This window comes from Urocitellus parryii, chromosome 6 (genome assembly GCF_045843805.1).
Source record: "Urocitellus parryii isolate mUroPar1 chromosome 6, mUroPar1.hap1, whole genome shotgun sequence".
NCBI lineage: Eukaryota > Metazoa > Chordata > Mammalia > Rodentia > Sciuridae > Urocitellus > Urocitellus parryii.
In genome coordinates this window covers 170,944,599-170,965,865 of record NC_135536.1, presented here as the reverse complement: position 1 = coordinate 170,965,865, position 21,267 = coordinate 170,944,599, and the positions used below count along the sequence as shown (strand labels likewise).

Sequence of the window (21,267 nt, the reverse complement as noted above, 5' to 3'; positions counted from 1 at the left end):
TTTCTTTAATTTTTCAGTAATGTTTCATAGTTTTGGGTAAACAAATCTTTTATTTCCTCATTGAAATTTATTCCTAAGTATTTTACTCTTTTTGATGCTACTGTAAATGGAATTGCTGGGGGTGGGGGGGCTGGTACAGGGTATTGAACTCAGGGGCACTCTACTACTGAACCACATCCCCATATCCCCAGCCCTATTTTGTATTTTTTTTTTAGGAACAGGGTCTCACTGAGTTGCTTAGCACCTTGCTTTTGCTGAGGCTGGCTTGGAACTTGTGATCCTCCTGCCTCAGCCTCTGGAACCACTAGAATTACAGGTGTGTGCCACTGCACCTGGCTTGGAATTGCTTTCTTTCTTTCTTTTTTTTTTTTTTTGCAGTTATAGATGGACAGCATGCCTTTATTTGTTCAGTATTTTATGCGGTGCTAAGGATCGAACCCAGAGCCTCACACATGCTAAGTAAATGCTCTGCCACTGAGCTACGGCCCCAGCCCTTGGAATTGCTTTCTTAATATCCTTTTCAGATTGCTCATTATTAGGAAGTAGAAATGCAATTAAGTTTTGTATGTTGATTTTTTATCATACAACTTTGGTGAATTATTAGTTTTAGAAGCTTCTTATGGAATGATTAAGGTTTTGCAGATGTGAGGTCATGCCATTTATGAACAGTTATAATGTTACTTATTTTTTCCAATTTAGATACCTTTTATTTCTTCTTTTTGTCTAATTGCTTCAGCTAGATCTTGCAAAACTGTTAGAATAAAAGTGGCAAAAGCAGGCTGACATCCTAATCTTATTCCTGATATTAGAGGGAAAGGGCTTTGTTTTTTGTTTTTAAAAATCTAGTAGTTTGTTCATTAAATAAATTTTTGGAAAAAATAGAACAGGGAATGAAGGTTAAAAAATTGATAAAAAGTCTCATCCTTAACCCAACTATAGCTAATATTTTGGCTTTTTTTCTATTTTTGTTTTTTAACTCACTGCCTTACCCTTTTTTAAAAAATATTTTTTTTTAGTTATAGATGGACCTTTATTTCATTTATTTATTTTTATGTGGTACTGAGGATTGAACCCAGGGCCTCACACATGCTAGGCAAATACTCTTATCACTGAGCCACAGCCCTGGCCCCTGACTTACCCTTTTGATGTGGTAGAAAATCATATTTACAGATCCACATTATTTTTAAAATTTATTTATTTTTGGTGCTACTGGGAATTGAACCCAAGGGCACTTTACTACTAAGCTATATCCTCATCCTTTCTGAGAGTCTCCCTCAGTTCCTGAAGCTGGCCTAGAATTTATAATCCTCCTGCCTCAGCCTCCCAAATCGCTGGGATTACAGGGATCTGCTACCACATCTGGGTCCATATCCTGTTTGCTTTTTTTTTTTTTTTTTTTTTAACCCCCAGTCCTGTGGCTGGAACGCAGGGCCTCACGTGTGCTAGGCAAGCACTCTTATCACTGAGATACATTCCCAGGGCCCCCCTGCCCATATTCTATATTTAAGACTGAACTAACCATTACCATATACCATACCATCTGTAAAAATTTATATACTATCTATAAACATTTTCAATGATTGCCCTCTATTCTCATCTCAGGCATCCCACCCCCACTCCCTTGGTTGGACATTCATATCGCCTACTCCATTTCTCCTCTGCTAACTGCTTCTCTTATTTACTCTTTGTTTATTTACTATTACATATGATAGCTGTTTCTGATGTGCTTCCCTCTATTGATTAAGAATGCCTCTTAGGAATCAGTGTTTTCATGTTAAAAAACATAGAGCTCTTTATAGAAAAGAAATATTAACTCATTAGTTTTAATCACCAAAGATATTTTTCCAGTGTTTTTTGCCTTCCAATTCTCTTTTCCAAATATCTTTAGAGTTTTATATTACTAATTAGTCTAAAAATCTTTACAATAAATCCATACAATGGAATACTACTCAAACAAAAGAAGCAAAAAGAAAAAGGCACAAACTATTCGTATATATTATAGGAATAAATCTAAAAATCATTCTGAGTAGAAAATGTCAGACTCAAAAGGGTACAGAATACTTGATGATATATCAGCAATGCAAACTAATTTACAGGGATAAAAATCCAGGAGTGCAGGAAAGGCATGAGGAAACCAGAGGTAGGAGGAAGGGCATAAGGAGACTTTGGGGTAAAGAAAATCTTCTTGGGGGCTGGGTCTGAGGCTCAGTGGCAGAGCACTTGCCTAGCACCTATGAGGCACTGGGTTCAATCCTTAGCACAACATAAAAAAATAAGCAAATAAAATAAAGGCATGCTGCCTATCTACAACTACAAAAAAATTTAAAAAAAAGAAAATTTTCTGTTTTGTGATAATGGTTTGTTTCATGATTGCACACAATTGCTAGACTGTTAGAAGTTTTTTTTTCTTTTTTAAAGTTATAGAAAATAATTAATGTATATAAAAAGATTTATATATTGACAATGAAAATTTGTTTTCACATTTCTAAATTACATCACATATACAGGTCCAATTTCAAAAACTATAAAATTACTATAATAAAGCTATGTATTAAGGCAAGTGCAACGGAGAATTTAGTTCTTGGATTATCAGAAAGACCTTAAAACAATTTTTGAATTATATGATTCTCATCATAAAGACCCTAAGCATAAAATTGCAGCTTTATGTATTAATAAGATGAATTTCTAATTATATCTAATTTCAAGACTTCCTTTTGTAATCTCAAGCAAATAATGAATAAAAAATTTCCCTTCATCTGGAAGATAGGTTTTTCCCTAAGTAAAAATGAGTACAAAACAACTTTTTCAGGTAACCTATACATTATGTAGTACTTATGTACATTTTATTTACTGTACTAAGGAATACACCCAAGCTCAGGCTGGTCTCAAGTTATGATCCTCCTGCCTCAGCCTCCCAAGCCACTGGGATTACAGGAATGCCCTACCATACCTAGCCTGTAGTAATTTATGACTAATGACTAAATGACCTTATTTTGTGATCTAACAATTTCCAACAATTCACCCCTATTATAGTTCCTTCTGGGACTACAGTGGGGAAAATTCTCACCTAGAGTTACCTAGATAAGAGCAGAGTTAGCTAATAGGTTGGATTTTTAGTTCTTCTAGTGGTTAAGAATATAGAATGAGACTTATCTGAGGTGGTGATGAAGCAAACCACAACTTAAATCTTCAGTTTTAAAAGATTCGTTTTATCTCAAGTTTGCTAACCTCTCAGAGCTGCTTCTCTCTGTCAAGTCTTGTTAATGCCTACCTCATAGGATTCTAGCACTTGTAAAACACCTACCCCATCATAGAAGGAAAGGGAATTCATGTGATCCTTGGAAATGATGATACTTCCATGATGACGGTGAGAAAACAGAAGGCCACTAGAGAAGAAATGCAAGTTTCCTGGAAGAAAAAGAAGATTGGTCAGAGCTGTAGAGCTGGGTCCTGTGGACCAGAATCCAATATTCTTCTTACAGGTACTAGGGCACACCACACAAGAGACCAGTATCAGTAGCATTTATATTCTTAGTTTGTATGGTGAGTGCTATGCTCTGGAAAAGCCAAAGTAACCTCAGAGAAATTAAGCCATTGCCATGTGTCTTTGCATAAAAATTAGAAAAACAGCAAGTGTATAAACTATCAGCCTTGGGGAGGGGCAAAATTCACATGCCCTTACAGGTGCTTTTCAAGGAAATACTCTTAAGACTTTGGTTCTGTCTGCTCCATTACTGAGTTTATAGATTCTCTTTTCTTTTGCCTTGGCAGAAGCTGGATCAGCTCTAAAGAGATCACATTCCTTACTTATGGCTCAAGAAGAAACACTGGGATTTCAGTTGAAGGGTCTCAGTTTGTGATGTGTCCAGAAAAAGAATATTTGGACTAGGTAATAAATGGGTTCTACAGACACTGGGTGCCCGCTGTTCTGATGTTCTCTCTCTCCCCCCATCTATTTATCTTACACATGCGTATGTGTGTGCATGTGCGCAAAAGACAAGTGACAGCTAGGCATTGAATGTGAGTTCCTCAGGACATGGATTCAGATCTAAGAACGACTGTTGTTTTCTCAGTGGACAGTTACACAGCTCAGTCTATGTCCTAGGAAGCAGACTACAGAAAGGATGTATAACTAAAATGATGAAGATTAAGGTTTGGCCTGGACTTGCTCTGGATCCTCAAAGGAAACAACCAGAGTATCCATTAGACTCTTGAGTGAAGCTGCTCTTGGGAGCTGGTTCAAGTTGGATCCTTTTTGTTCCTATAACAGCCTTTCTTTGTAAGTGTTCACATACAAAGATGAATTATATAAGAAACAGTACTGGGATGATGGGTTAGCTAATTTGGTGGGGACAGAGACAGATTTTTACAGAGATAAGGTAGCTCAAAGCACAGGCTTGAAAATACTGTCACCAACACCTTATTGCCAAGGCAAAGGACTAGAGACAAAGAAGAGAAACTGGTTCCTTGACTTGTAGTTCTAGAAAAGTAGCTCCAAAGTTCTGGAGGTTGCAATGATGAGAAGTGCAAAGGCCAGGAACCCGAGTACTGCCTCCACCTTGAAGCTATAAGTTCTGAAAGCTTCCTGAGGAGGTGGAGTTTCAGAAGGAAGAAAGAGGTCTAGTAAGTGTGTATTAATGGAGAACGGAGAAAAATGGGAGAGACAGAGGCAGTTTTTAGGTATAGAGGAAGGGATGAAGCCTGACTGAAAAGAAGAAATAGATGTTTAGTCAGAGAGACATACCAACCATTCCATCTGAGGCAGCAGTAGCAGTCAGTGTAATTCAAGGCATCCAGCTTCAAGTCCTGTAACCCTCCCATCCTCCAACAAGTACAGCCTAGATTTCCCTGTGCACTCCCTTGCATGTAGCCTGGAATGAACCCAAGTTCCTCACTGCTGCTTTAGGGTCCGTCTTCTCCAATCTTGATATTCTTGTTCCCTTGGAGACACAATCCCTTTTTTTACTGTCCACATCTACTGCCCTGATCATGCCACAATATTTCCAATAGTTTTTCAAGGTGCTTCCCTTCCAAAGCCAGTATTCCCACTCCTTCTGAGAGATCAGAGGAACACTCAGGCCAAAATGACCCCACTTTTCTTCCAGGCCAACTCCATAGCACTGAAGAAACACTTGGAACATTCATCTTCTGATATCTTCAACCCCAGAGCCTACTCTCTGACTCCAGCATCCTATCCTTTTAGCTCTCACAACAACCCATCCTGTGATGCCACTGAACCCTGAGAGTCTACAGTCCTCCTATTTCCCCCTAATTCAGAAATTTCTGACATTCCTCTCATTCACATCAAGGGTTGATTCCCTGGGACAAGGACATACCTTTAATCTCCATTTTGTCAAGGGAAAGGGATGGGAGCAGATTTTATTAGTATTTCCTAAGCACCAAGCATATCACAAACATTATTGTTTTCCTTTTCAGTCCTGAGAAACCCCTGAAAGATGTGTCGCTTTACTACATTTTGATAGTCAAGAATTCAGAGCAGGGGTTGGGGCTGTAGCTAAGCAGTAGAGAACCTGCCTTGTACATGTGACACACTGAGTTCAATCCTCAGCACCACATAAAAATAAATAAAATAAAGGTATTGTGTCCATCTACAACTAAAAAACAATTTAAAAAAATTCAGAATATCTGGGATGGGGTTGTAGCTCAGTGGTAGAGCACTTGCCTAGCACATTTAGGAACTGGATTTGATCCTCAGCACACATCTAAATAAATAAATAATGGGGCTGGGATCATAGTTCAGTGGTAAAATGCTTGCCTAATATGTGTGAAGCACAGGGTTCAATTCTCAGCACCGCATATAAATAAATAAAAAGATCCACTGACAACTAAAAAAATTTTTTAAAATAAATAAATAAAGGTATTCTGCCTATCTACAACTAAAAAAATTTTTTTAAAGAATTCAGAGCAAGAGGTGGTTAATGATTCTTACAGGACTAATGAACAGACTCATGTTTAGAGAGATTTCCCCAAAAGTCATAGAATTACTTGGTGATGAAGGCAAAGACACAGTACCATGCTGGACTCCTCTAATTCCCTCACCACTTTTTTCCTTCATTTTCCTCTTCCCAGAGCCACATGTGGCTAATCTAATGACATGCCTTCCCTGACTCTCCAGCCTCAACAGGCTCACAGTGCCATTCAGCAACCTGTCTACTATGGTCTCCCAGCTCCTTTCAGGAACTCCACTGAGACCACAGCCATCCACAACCTTCAACACTCTCCTAAAACTACAACCTCATCAACTTCTTCTATATATGAAACTACCCTTCCAGAAAAAAAGACTTCCCAGGTATCATGTAGTAGAAACTGTTCTACCTACTGTCTGGTACTTGTACTCTTCCATGTCCTGGGTTCCCTCTCCACCTTGTGTATCTGTTAAGTGGAGCTGCTTAGAAACAAGTCCACTACCAATGGACAAACCTCAAAATCCTTCTAAAACCTGGGGATGGGGGGAGTCAATATTAGAGAAGAATTAGAGCATTTTACCTCTTCACTGTGAAGACAGGAAAGGGGTACATAAGGAAGTCTCCCTCTAGACTCTAAACCCAATCTAATTTTATTACTGTCTTGTGACTTTCATGAGCGTGCAGTACCTCTGTCATTATCCTCAGGGCTCCATGAGAAAAATAAACTGACTCACTGGGTGGTCCAGTGCCAGTGCCCTGGTCTCTCCTAATCCACAGACCCTAGGGATAAAACTTCTGATGCCTGCTCTGGACAATGATGATGATGATGATGATGATATTTATTTATTTATTTATTTTATTTTTGGGAACAGAGAATTGAACCTAGAGGTACTTTTCCACTGAGCAATATCCCCAGCCCTTTTTTATTTTCTATTTTGAGGCAGGGTATCTCTAAGTTGCTGAGGGCCTCACTGAGTTGCTGAGACTGGCTTCGAACTTTCAATCTTCCTGCCTCTTCTTCCCAAGTTGCTGGGATTACATGTGGGTGCCACTGCATCCAGTGTCTGCTCTGAATTCTTGACTGTTAGACTATAGGCAAAAGGGACAGACCTTTGCAGGGGTTTCTCAGGACTGAGGCCAGAAAACTCCTGAGAAAATCTCCCTGGCTTCTTATCTCATCCTTAATGTCTTAGTGGATGAGCTCTGACCTTCCTGTTGCGTTCTGTAAATTAGAAAACCCAGGTAAGAGGAAATTTCCCCTCAAAGCCCAAGGAACAACAGGGGACTGCAGCATAGTTGTGCCTTTGACTAACCTCTCTATCTCTGAAAGCACAACAAGAGAGAAAAATAAGACCTCAGGGCAAAACAAGATACCAAGTGTCAATGAAGAATTTGGCCTTTTCTATTTCTGTAAGGAATGACATTGCAATTTTAATTGAAATCACATTGAATCTGTATAGTGCTTTTGCACAGTATGGCCATTTTGACAATAATTTTGCCTATCCAAGAGCATGGGAGATCTTTCCATCTTCTAAGGTCTTCTTCAATTTCTTTCTTTAGTGTTCTGTAGTTTTCATTGTAGAGGTCTTTCATCTCTTGTGTTACATTGATTCCCAAGTGTGTGTGTGTGTGTGTGTGTGTGTGTGTGTGTGTGTGTTTTAGGCTATTGTGAATGGGGTAGTGTTCTAATTTCTCTTTCAGCTATCCCACTCCTTGGTCTATACTCAAAGGACTTAAAATCAGCATACTATAGTAACTCAGCCACATCAATGTTTATAGCAGCTCAATTCACAATTGCTAAACTGTGGAAACAACCTAGATGCCCTTCAACAGATGAATGGATAAAGAAACTATGATATGTATATACAACAGAATATTACTCAGCATTAAAAGAGAATAAAATTATGGCATTTGTAGGTAAATGGGTGGAGTTGAAAAATATCATGCTAAGTGAAGTAAGCCAATCACAAAAAACCAAAGGCCGAATGTTCTCTCTGATAAGTGGATGCTGATCCAAAACAGGGAAGGGGGTGAGGCATGGGAAAATGGAGGAACTTTGATTGGGCAAAGGGGAGGGAGGCTAGGGAGGGTGCATGGGGGCAGGAAAGATATTATTACCCTAGATACGTGTATGACTGCACATATGGCATGATGCTATATTGTATACAACCATAGAAATGTAAAGTTGTTGGGCTGGGGATGTGGCTCAAGCGGTAGCGCGCTCGCCTGGCATGCGTGCGGCCCGGGTTCGATCCTCAGCACCACATACCAACAAAAGATGTTGTGTCTGCCGAGAACTAAAAAATAAATATTAAAAATTCTCTCTCTCTCTCTCTCTCTCTCTCTCTCTAAAAAAAAAAAAAAAGAAATGTAAAGTTGTGCTGCAATTGTGTATGATGAATCAAAATGCATTCTGCTGTCATGTATACATAATTAAAATAAATTAATTAATTAAAAAAAGAATTTGTTTTTTCCTCCTTCAATCAACTAGCTGTACAAATATAAGTGTTCCAACAGTGCTATGTGGAGAGAGAACATTTATCACTGCTGGGGAAATACAACAGTTGAATGATTTTCATTCTATGTCCATGAAAGTATTTGAAAAGTATACATGTCATTTAAAGAAAAAGACTAAAACAACACCACCAAAACCCAGCTGAATGTGCACATGCTACCTCACCTAAGAAATCACACATTACTACTAGTTTTAAAGTCCCTTGTATGCCCTTCCTAATTGGCAGCATTACCAGAGGAAATTAATATAACTCAAGTTGGTATAATTTTACCACATACCACCCTTCTTCTTTTCTTAAATACTAAATACTACTTAGTCTTGTCTGTGTTTGCTTTCTTACTAATGGATTTCCAATTGTGTTCTTTTGTGATTTGCTAGCTTTTCTCAATATTCTGTTCCCAAGAGTGTTGTAGGTAACATGCAGCTGAATGATTGATTCATGCTCAACACTGTAGAGAACTTTCTTTTTTAAGTGTCCCTCAACAGTTGCATGTGGACATGAGACAAATATAAAAGGGTGCAGAAAGAAGGCAGCAGGCAGCAGATGATAAAGGTCAAAATCAGTTTGGTCCCCAGAATTCTCAGGATGTGTTCACTGCTCCATGTGTTAATGTGACCCAAATCCCTGGTCCTCATTGTTGAACAATCTCTGCCCAATGGAAAAAACACTGAAACCTAAATCACTATTAGGAGAATGAAGGAGCTATTGGAATGCCAACCATTCACTGAGGCTTGTAGGAAACAGCAGAACCTGTATATATATGGTCAATTGATTTTCAACAAAGGTACAAAGAAGGGAGGGTCTTTTTAACAAATGGTACTACAAAAACTAGACATTCAGATGTAAAACATGAATACACATCTTGCACTGGAAATTCTGCCCATTTCCACTAGCCTCAGTCAAAATCCTCATTACTTCTCAGGACACTAGGTACTCAAAAAGATTCTGCCTCAGCAGTGGGGCAAAATTTGCCCTAAATTAAATGCTACTCTGCCTCCTGCCTAACAAAACTTAAAAGCAAGACACAGATAATAGGATTAGAGGGGGAAAAAGATAATAATAACAGTTATTATAACTGTAATCCCTATGTTTAAGAAACTAGAAGACTGAATCATAGTAATTTGAGGTATGGAAGATGTAAAAACAAGGCCCAGATTGAATTTTGACTGCAAATTGGTACAACCAATATGGAAAGCAGTATGGAGATTCCTCAGAAAACTTGGAATGGAACCACCATTTGACCCAGTTATCCAACTCCTCAGCATATACCCAAAGGACTTAAAATCAGCATATTCTGGGCTGGGGATGTGGCTCAAGCGGTAGCGCGCTCGCCTGGCATGCGTGCGGCCCGGGTTCGATCCTCAGCACCACATACAAACAAAGATGTTGTATCCGCCGAAAACTAAAAAATAAATATTAAAATTCTCTCTCTCTCTCTCTCTGTCTAAAAAAAAATCAGCATATTCTAGTGATGCAGCCACTTCAATGTTTATAGCAGCTCAATTCACAATAGCTAAACTATGAAACCAACCTAGGTGCCCTTCAACAAATGAAAGGTTAAAGAAAATGTGGTATAAATACACAGTGGACTATTACGTTGCCTTTAAGAAGAATACAATTATGGCAATTTTTGGTAGATGAATGGAAGTGGAGAATATCATGCTAAGGAAAATAAGTCAATCCCAAAGAACCAAAGACCGAATATTTTCTCTGATATGTGGATGCTAGTCACAAAAAATAGGGAAGCTTAGGGAAGAATAGAGGGACTTTGGATTAGACTGAGGGAAGTGAAGGGACGAGAGGGGGGTATGGGGGTAAGAAGGATAGTTGAATGAATCGGACATTATTACCCAACGTGCATAAATGATTACATGACTGGTGTAATTCTACTTCATATACAACAAGAAGAATGAGAAGTTATACTCCATTTAGTATTATGTGTCATATATAATTAACTAATAAGTAATTGGAACAAACAAAAAAATATAATATCTGAGAAGCAAAATACACTGGATAAATTAATGGCATTAGAAAAGGCAAAAGAAAAGACATTAGAATACATTTGGTTCTCCATATCTGTAGATTCAACCAATTTCAGGTGGAAAATATTTGTGGATTTTTTGTTTTGTTTTAATGCTATGTTAGCTGGGTGCAATGGCACATGCCTGCAATCCCAGAGATTTGGGAGACTGAGGCAGGAGGAAGGTAAGTTTGAGGCCAGCCTCATCAATTTAGTGAGGTCCTATCTCAAAATAAAACATAAAAAGAGTTGGGGATAAAGTTCGGCAGTAAAGCACCACTGGATTCAACACTCAGTGCCAAAAATAAATAAATAAAAAAGCTATGGTGCTACTGAGGTGTGCCATGTAGTTAGGCCTATGATGGTTGCATCTATACTATGTATGTACAGAATTTATTGTCACTATTTCCTAAACAATACATATTACAATGATTTATATTGTATCCACATGGTATTTTAAGTAATCCAGAAATGATTTAAAGTATAAGTCTATGGAACCAACTTAGATGCCCTTCAACAGATGAATGCATAAAGAAAACGTGGTATATATACACAATGGAATATTATTACTCAGCCTTAAAAAAGAATGAAATTATGGCATTTGCAGGTAAATGGATAAACCAAACCTGAAAAACCAAAAGCTGAGTGTTTGCCCTGATAAGTGGAAGCTAATAAAAAATGGGGGATGGGGAGGAGAGGGAAGAATGAAAGAACTTTGGATTATGCAGAGGGGAATGAGGGGAGGGGAAGGGGTGAATGGGAATGACAATGGAGTGAAATGGACATTACTACCCTATATACACATATGATTACAATAGTGGTGTGACTTTACACTATGTTCAGCCAGAGGAATTTGTGAACAATATGTCAAAATGCATTCTACTGTCATGTATACCTAATTAGAACAAATTTTAAAATTTTTTGGGCTGGGGACGTGGCTCAAGCGGTAGCGCGCTCTCCTGACATGCGTGCGGTCCGGGTTCGATCCTCAGTACCACAGACAAACAAAGATGTTGTATCCGCCGAAAACTAAAAAATAAATATTAAAATTCTCTCTCTCTTTCTCTCTCTCTCGAAAAAAAAATTTCAAATAAAGTATATGGGAAGATTGTTTAGGTTTTATGCAAATAATATGTGATTTTATATAAGGAACTTCATTGAGTTCATGCAGATTTTGATGTTCATGAAGTGGGTAGTGGAGTCTAGAACCAATTCTCCAATAAAAAAGAATGATTATGTTTTCAGCAGAGGTTCAATGACTATATGTTAGAGATGCCACAGAGAGGAAAAAAACAATAAATTAGCCCAAGATTTCAAAAACAAAAAAAGAATGATTATACACAAAAATAGTATAAAAAATAAAATGAAAAAATACTGAAAACAACTGTATTCAGGGAGTTGTGAGACAACTTTGTCTAGCCCAATACACATGTAAATGGAGTAAGAAAAACCTCTTAATGGCAGGAAATTTTCAAAATTTGAGGAAAAAGTATAAATCCACTGATTCAAGCAACTGGCAAATCCCAAATGGAAGTAAATGAAAAAATCCACAGTAAGTCACATCAAAATCAAATTGCTGTAGCTTAGTGATAAAGTGCTTATCTAGTGTTCACAAGGCCCTGGGTTCAGTCCCTAATCCTCCTTCCAAAAAAAGGAAACAAAAATTAAATTGCTTAATGTCATGATATCTTAGAAAAGAAAATCTTAAAAGCCAGACAGTAAAAATATAAATTTTATGGAAAGGAACAAAGGTAAGAGTGGCAGATTTGTGCTCAAAAACAATACAAATAAGAAGACAGAAGAGTAAAATAACATCTTTAAAGTATAAAAATTTGAGATTTTTTTCCTTCTTTATGCCAAAGATTTAAGAAGATTCATAAAACTTCATAGAAGATTCTAAGTTTCTAAGACTAATTCAAGTAGAAATTAAAAATCTAAATAATCCTATATTTATAGAAATTGAATTAGTAAATAAAAATCTTTCCTGAGGGGCTGGCTGGGGATATAGCTCATTGGTAGAGCACTTGCCACACATGTGAGAAATGAGAAACCCTGGGTTTGATCCTCAGTATCAAGACAAACAAATACATAAAAATTTGAAAAGTCACGTCATCAGTGCTTTATAAGTAAGTATTACCAAAGAGTTAAGGAATAAATAACTCAAATCTCAATTTCACCATAAAGGGATACACAAAAAAAAAAACTTAAAAATTTTCCATACAAAAAAGGAAAATTGAAGTTAATACTATTTATGATACAATAATTCTGACAAAATTATTAGCAAATTGAACCTAGCAATACATTAAAAAAAAAGATCCGATTCTTCTCATGAATACAGAATAGGCTTAATATTAGAAAAATCAAATAATAAACATTATTATGTTAATAGATTAAAGGAACAAATTTGAAAACAGAGGGAAAAAACATTTGAAGCTAGGTGTGGTGGCACACATCTATAGTCTCAGTTACTTGGGAGGCTGAGGCTGGAGAAGCCTTGAGCCCAGGAGTTCCAGGCCAGCCTGGGAAACATAGTGAGATTTTATCTAAGAACACAAATAAAAATAAAACAAATTTAATAAAATTCAAGAAACAGTCATGAGCAGGGCACAGTAGCACATACCTGTAATCCCGAGATTTGAGGAGCTAAGGTAGGATCACAAATTCAAGGCCAGCAGCGTAAGCAACTTGTGAGATCCTGTCTCAAAATATAAAAACAGAGCTGGGGATATAGCTCAGTTGGGAGAGTGCTTGCCTGGCATGCACAAGGCCATGGGTTCAATCCCCAGCACCACAAAAAATGAATAAATATATAAATAATCAAAATACATAAAAAAATTAAAGATGAAGCTTAGTGGTAGAGTGCTTGCCTAGCATGTATGAGCCCTGGGTTCAATCCCTAGTATACAAACACAAAATAGAAGCAAAAACAAAACAATAACCAAAAAACCCTACAATATCAAAACATACAGGAAAAGCATTCCGTTAGGAACAATACTGTGTTGCCCACTGTTAACACTTTTATTCCCTGGTATAATGAAATGTGTAATGGTCTGAGTCAGTGAAAGCAAGGTAAGAAATAAAAGTAAAAATCAGAAAAGAAAAAAAGGTCATCTAATTCATAGATTATATGAGTGCCCATATATATAACTCCAAAGAATCTAAATTATTGGGATAAGGAATTGAGAAGTTGGGGGTGTACCTAAATACTATAGCACTTGCCACGCACATGTGTTTTGTGATTAATCTCCAGCACGGCAAAAAAAAAAAAAAAAAAAAATTAATGAAGTAAGGAATACAAAGTCAATATACAAATATTGAATGTAGTTGCTCTTATGACCAACAATTCCACTACAATTTATTATAATCCTAGATATGTTAGCAATAAAAACATAATAGTAAAACATATAATATATAATAGCAAGAATGATACAAAATAGAGAATTACAATATTGTATTAAAAGATATTTAAAATTACATGGATTGGAAAAGCCAGGCTTACTTATTTGATAGGGTGAAAAATATCAATTCTCTCCAAAGTAATCTTTAAATTCCACACAATTTCAGATAAGAAAAAAAAAATCAAACCCATAAGGTTCCCCCTTATGGGATCAAATCCAGTGTCTCTAGCATGCTAGGCAAGTACTCTACAACTGAGCAACTCCAGCCATTTTCATTTTTTATTTTAAGACAGGGTCTCTCTAAGTTGCCGGGGCTGGCCTCAAACTTGCAATTCTCTTGTCTCAGTTTCCTCAAAAGCTGATATGATAACAGGTATGTGCCACTGCACCTGTCTTCCAGTAGGTTTTTTGATCATTTTGAAAAGTCAGTTTGAAAGCGTCAACAGATTTGGGCAAACTGCCAAGAACGGCCAAAGTACTCCTAAAGAAGAAAAACAAAATAGAGGAACTTACAACTATGTTATAGCCTGAATGTCTGTGTCCCCTCTAAAGTCCACGTTGAAGCCTTAACTCCCAAAGTGATAATATTTGGAGATGGGACCTTTGGAAGGATATTAGGGTTGGATAAGGTCATGAGAATAGGGGATGGTCTGATGGAATTTTTTTTTAATTTTTTTTTTTTTGAGAGAGAGAGAGAGAATTTTAACATTTTATTATTATTTTTTTTAGTTATTGGCGGACACGACATCTTTGTATGTGGTGTTGAGGATCGAACCCGGGCCACACGCATGCCAGGCGAGCGCACTACCGCTTGAGCCACATCCGCAGCCCGGTCTGATGGAATTTAAGTGCCCTTATAAAGAAGGAACACCAGAGAGCATGCCCTCCTTTTCAAACTTTGGATATAAAGGAGAAGTCATTTGTACACAGTGAGCTGTAGTCACTTACAAGCTAAGACAAGAGTCCTCAGAATAAAACTTACATTGCTATACCTTGATCTTGGACTACCCATCTTCCAGAATTGTGAGAAATAAATTTGTTATTTAAGCCTCCCAGTCTACAATATTTTGTTATGGCAGTCTCAGCAGACTTAGACACTATATATAAATATATTATAAATCTAAATCTAGACAGAATGGTATTTTCTCAGGGACAAGTTGAATAATGGAACAGAACAGAAATCCTATTAATAGGAGCACACATAAAGTGATCTGATTTATAACAGTTGCTGGCACTGCAGATCAGTGGTAAAAGAATGACTTTTCAACAACTGTTGCTTAAACAAGTGCTTTTCTACATTTACAAAAGAATAAATTCCTATGTCATATCACTTTCAAAGATCAATCTAAGTGGATTCTGAAAAAATTATCACAGGAGATGAAATACTTCTTAAACAGATCCAAAATATACTAATCACATAGGAAAAGATGAATTATTTTGACTACATTAAAATTAATAACCCAGCCCTTCGAGACAGGATCTTGCTAAGCTTTCCAGGCTCGTCTCAAACTTGTGATGCTCCTGCCTCAGCCTCCCAAGTAGCAAGAATTACAAGACCGTGTCACCAGGTCAGGCTATACAGAACTTTGTTGTTGTTATTTTGTGGTACTGGGAACTGAACCCAGGGTCTTTTTTTTTTTTTTTTCAGTTGTAGTTGGACACAATACCTTTATTTTATTTACTTCTATGTGGTGCTGAGGATGGAACTCAGGGCCTTGCATGTGCTTGGTGAGCACTCTACTGCTGAGCCACAACCCCAGCCCTGAGAACTTTGATTCTTAAAAATAACAATGACAAACAACAACAAAAACACCAAAAATGAATGAGCAAAAGACAAAAACAAACATGTTACAAAAGGGAAGTATAATAGGCCAATAAATAAAATATGATCAGCTTTCACTAATAACCAGAGAAATAAAAATTAAAGTCCTAATGATATAGCATTATACACTCACTGCAATGGCAAACACCAGCAAAACAAGTATGCCAAAATGTTGAAAAACAGAAACAATTATATGCTGCTGGTAGAAGTATAACTTGGTACAATCACTCTGACTTCACTGATAAAAGCTGTGCATGGGCTCATCCTAAAATCCCAATCTACTCCTCCCCATTCCAATTCTGAAGAAAACTTTACCCAAGTGAACCAAGAAATATGTATAAGAATGTTCAATAACAATACTGTCTGCAACAGCAAAAAACTAAAAATAATCCAAATGTTACATCAAGAGTAAAAATGGTAAGTAGCTAATCTTCATACCAAGGAATACTACAGAGCCATGTTGAATGAGTTATATGGCTACATACAACTGTGAAAGAGACGTGAAAGTTGTCAGAAATCAAAATGGAGTCACTTATATCAACACAACCAAAAAAAAAAAAAAAAAGTAAATAAAGCTGAGAAGTTATGGAAGGAAGAGTTCTTGCGCATGATTGCCTGATAGTAACTACCACAAAAGACTGCTAGAACCACAAGCTTTCACAGAGGCCACCACAGCCATACACAAAACACACTTCTCCAAGAATATCTGTTCAGCAACCATCTGTTCAACCTTAGACTGATGCCACTTGTTATTAATCAATGTGGCCAACGACTGTTTCAAAATATCTGATGTAATCCTACCCATTTTTTTTTTCTTTAAAAACTTCCTCTTGCCACAGCCACTCTGAATACACCCGTAGTTTACTATGGCATGTGAATCCCATCGCAATGCTGTACTATTCCCAAATAAATATCACAAAAATCTGTATGAATCTTAGGAACATAAAATTGAGCAAAAAAAAAAAAAAAGCAAGCCCCAGAAGAACAAGAACACACACAGTATGATTCTATCTGGTTCAAGTTCAAAAACAGGACTTTGTTTAGGGATATAGGCATATGTGGTAAAAACTCTAAAGCAAGTTTTTAAGGACTAGGTACTGAGCAGCCTGCCCCGCCACAGTCAGCAGGGTGGGAAGAGAAGGGCACATGAAGGACATGAATGAATGGGAAGCTGGATAACAAGAAGTCTCATGATAGCAGAAGCCACTAGCTGGGAAAAGGAAAAGGTTCCAGAGCTGGAAGCATTTCAATGCAAAGGAAGCACTATTTTCACCACCAAGTAGTCCAGTGGACAAAAGTCAGAAAGCCTGAACTACCCTTGAGACATGGACAATCCTATAGATGCTGCCAATAACTTGCACTACAAACTTAGTAAAGTTTTCCCCTTCTATGAGGCTCAGGATTTGAATGCTCAAAACAAATATTTTCAAGGGTTGAAAAAGACAGAAATTTCAAACTCATCCAGTTTCAACTAGAGGCAGATTTATCAAGACACTTAACGATACTTGAGCTTCAGGTCCATTTACCTGACTAAGCTCCATTCCAAGACCTGAGAAAAGTCCTACCCATTTTACAATGTTTTCTTGTAAGAGATCCCCGAAATGTTTATTTCAAGCCCCACAAACCCAGTTAATCTCTGTCCTAAACCCTGAAGTGGTAAAATGCTTAACATACAGCCTCCTGTTTAAATTTTTTACTTCTATTGAATTTTCCTATCTCAGAAAACTAGATTTCCCTCAGGAACTAAAAAAGTTTGAAATCTAAACTCTTGAAAGAATGTGACTGACAAGGACACAGAAATCACTGGCTGTGTCTTTTATCCTCTAACAGAGACCTAGGATATACTGAACCTTGCTGGATATCAATAAAATGTAGGATTTGTTTTCTAATAAGGTCCTCTGCTAAGAAGCCGCAATCTAATTTGGGCAAGTGTCTTTGTTAAATACTATAACTGGCTCAAGGATGACAGTGTACAACCAACTCTGTGTTGTGCCTACAACCTGCTTTCAAACACTATGTGATCTTGCTCCACAGCTGGTAGCACTGACACACACTGAGTGACTTCCACAAATCTTTCTAAATCCCACATCTTCTGCACCAGGACCTGGAAATGCAGAAATGAAAGGCCCATCGTGACATAGGCATGTAACAGATGCTACAACCACCTCAGCACTTTGTGGTCTGAAAACTAGAACTCCTTGCGCTTTGTCTTCTACATGAATGGAAGAGCCAAACCAGTGATCTGAGAACAGGGAGAGGAATTTGCCACCAGATAGAATATTTTCAACAAGAAGAACAAATCATCCAGAAAGGGGATTTGCTCAGTAGAGGTTGAGGAATTTGTGAAATCAGAACTCTTCCTTAACAAAAAGACTATATTCAACAGGGAAATAATAGGACTTACAATAAAATGTTACTTGGTGCCTATAGCTCGCTTGCCTATAAGCATGAGGTCCAGGGTTCCATCCCCAGGACCACATACACACATGGAAGTATTTTGAAGAAGCCAAAAAGGAATCTGGAGTAAATCTCCATGAAATCCATGCAAGACCAAAAAACGTTCTTGAGAAATTTACTATCAGTAAAAATATTACCAGCTTGGACTGAAAGAGACAGAAAAGAGAAAAATGAAAAGAAGCTGCTGAACTCTGAGAAATCTACTTCAAGAAGCAGGCTGACAGAACTATTTACCCACAAACAGGGTACTACCTTTCACAGAGATATGAAAATTTGAGTTCACAGCCAAAAGTCACAAACCATGAACCAGAGGGAAACCAAGAGCTCAGAGGGTAGAACCAAGAACCAAAGGAGAAGAGCTGAAGCCACTGAGAATTATTTCCAGGCCTTCAGTTCTAATTAAGGAACTACTCTTTTTCATGGAAAAGGAAGAGGGCTGAACCAAGAACCCACAAGGCAAAACCATGTGCTCAGAGAATAGAACAAAGAGCCCAAAGGGTAAAGTTGAGAGCTGCAGGAGATAATTCCCAGACCTCAACTTTAACCAAGAAAATGGAGTTGTTACCAGGATTTTAGGGTTGCCTTTTCACCTTCTATGTTCTCCCTTTCTGGAATCTGAACACTTACCAGTTGCACTTCTATGTTGGGAGAGCTGGGGGCAAATAACCTGTCTCTTTAGTTTTACAGATCCATAGACAGGGAGATGATCTGAATTTAGAAGCTATACTTGATACACTACACTCCTGAGCCTTGTCTATAAGGGGGGTTCAGATGATCTCAATGATGAGATTTGGGATATCTGAGTCCATGAGATTTAGGACTTTGAACTATTGCTATATTGGGATAAGATCCTTAAAAGGAGGTAACTATATTTTACATGAGGGAGGGATATGAATCTTGAGGGCCAGAGGGTAGAATGATATGAGAGTTTCAAGGTTGGTTCTGGTTGCTGAGATAGAAATGGTCCCAGGGCAAAGACCTCTGAGAAGAGGTGCTGAAAACAGTCCCTGGATGGCAGCCAGCAACAAAATGGAGACCTTAGTCCTACAGTAGAGGGAACTGTGGACCAAACACTTTGATGAGTTTGGGAGTCGATTCTTCCCTAGAGTCTCTAGATGAGAACCTAGCCTGGCAGATCTTTGACTTCAGCCTAATTAGACCTGGATCCAGCTAAACTTGCCTCAACTTCTAATCTACAGAACTGTTAGATAATAAGTAGGTGTTGTTTTAAGCTACTAAATTAGTGGTAATTTTGTTATACAGCTGTAGAAAACTAATCCAGATTTTGTTTAGGTCTACAAATTCTATTTCTGAAATGCTGCTGCTCTAACCCATTCTGAGAGAAACGTCAGATGGCAACAAGAGAACCAGGTGCAGTCCTGGGACAAGCCCTTGTACTTGTGAAACCAGCACAGGTTTCCTCATCTATAAGTGGGTGGATCAAAGGAGAAAAGCTGTAAGAAGACACTGCAACTCCAATAAGTCTTTTCAAACAGCAGATGTATTATTAATCATAACACCCATGCTAATATCCGCAAACTAGGGATCCAGACAAGCCAAGAACAGAAAAGCCATAGCTGCTTACCTTCTTCAGGCCAGGACTGTAAATTGCTGGAATAAAGATATGCTCCTTCTCCTCCTGTTAGAAAAGTACCCAGGAAACACTCATCTCCCTTTAAAGAACAACAAAGCAAAAACATAGATGATTTGTAGTACATACAGAATAAAAAATCCTGCCAAATATTGTCTGTGTAAAAAAACAGAGTCAAACTCAGACATACCCAATTTCTTCCATTATCTTTGGCATTTGCTCTTTTTGGCATATTACTGGCATCTATTTTTTTGCGGGGTGGGGTACTGGGGCACTCTACAACCTAGCTATATCCCCATCCCTTTTTATTTTCTATTTTGAGATAGAATCCCACTGAGTTGCTGAGGCTTGCCTCAAATCTGTAATCCTTTTGTCATTGGAATTATAAGTGTAAACCAGTGTGCCTGGCTGCCATACTTGATTGGTGCTGAGAAAAGAAATGTAAAGGTCCTCTCTGAGTCCAGGCACCAAAGCCTGCAATTCCTGCTCATCTCCCAGTGGATTTACTTCTGTGAAAATGGAGTTCAGGTTCTCAGTGGCCTAAAGCTTTGGCATCTCAGCTTTCCATGTCTAAGTCAATCTAGGATCTGCTATGATTAATACTGGGAGACTTTTTAAAAACCCAAATTGTCTAAATGGCAGAAAGAATCCTTCTAATTTCATCCCCTATTAGTGGTTATTTCCAGATGTCTGCTGGGAAGGGGAAGAATACAAATAGGAATTGAAGACAAAGAACCTCAGATCCCTTAGATTAGTGGTAAAATAAAATTTTTAAAGTTGTCTTCAGGAATTGTTTACATTCGATGTTTGCAGGATGCTAATGCTAGAAAAAGGCTGCTTACCCTCACTGCTTGCTGGGTTTTCTCAGACAATTTTACTTCATCATCTTCTACCTGTGTCCAATAGAAATGCAGATTTTCAATTTACTACTTCAAGAGCAAAATCCTGCTGAGTACCCCCTCTGTGTTCAAATATCTACAGGAGACTATCTAGGCAGTCCCTCTACCACGTCCAGTGCTCTCAGGCCCTGATATGCTGGCAGAAATGGCTGCTATTCATCAGGGCTCAGAGCACAAGGCCACAGTAGGCTCTCTCACTGAGATTCTCAGATCCAGCAAATGAGCCTAAGATCTGTGGGTAGGATGTGTTAATCTCCAGTTACATGTCACTTCAAAAGAAAAATAATTGTTATTAGGGATGAAGAAATGATAATATATTAAAATATTTTCAGAATGTTTTCTCATTTAAACATGTTCATGTTAGAAGATGACTCTTAGTTCTTCCCTGTCCATATCAGAACTGTAGAAATAGAATACAAATAGATTCTAAGTTTAGGCCCTTAGACTATCAAATATCAGACTCTCTGCTATCATGCTTTCTATGACCCAAGGCAGTAGAGTTTTGGACCAAGTCCTGCTGAGGAAGATGGAAATTTTCTACATGTGGAGAGATGTTGTGAAAAATCAGTAGCAATCATTCTGGCCAGAGCAAGGAGCTACAGGTCTACTTCTCACAATCTGTGTAACTGTGGACAGG

General features: G+C 37.9%; 1 protein-coding gene across 1 annotated transcript in view; it reads right to left on the bottom strand.

The window, feature by feature from the left end:
• Positions 1–21,267, bottom strand: part of Dnaaf9 (dynein axonemal assembly factor 9) — a 145,549-nt gene that overhangs the window by 42,742 nt on the left and 81,540 nt on the right. Inside the window, exons 20-22 of the mRNA XM_026409747.2 lie at positions 20,574–20,624; positions 19,726–19,813; positions 3,305–3,408 (exon numbers count right to left, since the gene is read on the bottom strand). Coding sequence (XP_026265532.1) covers positions 3,305–3,408; positions 19,726–19,813; positions 20,574–20,624 — 243 coding nt within the window. The remainder of the gene's footprint in view (positions 1–3,304; positions 3,409–19,725; positions 19,814–20,573; positions 20,625–21,267) is intronic.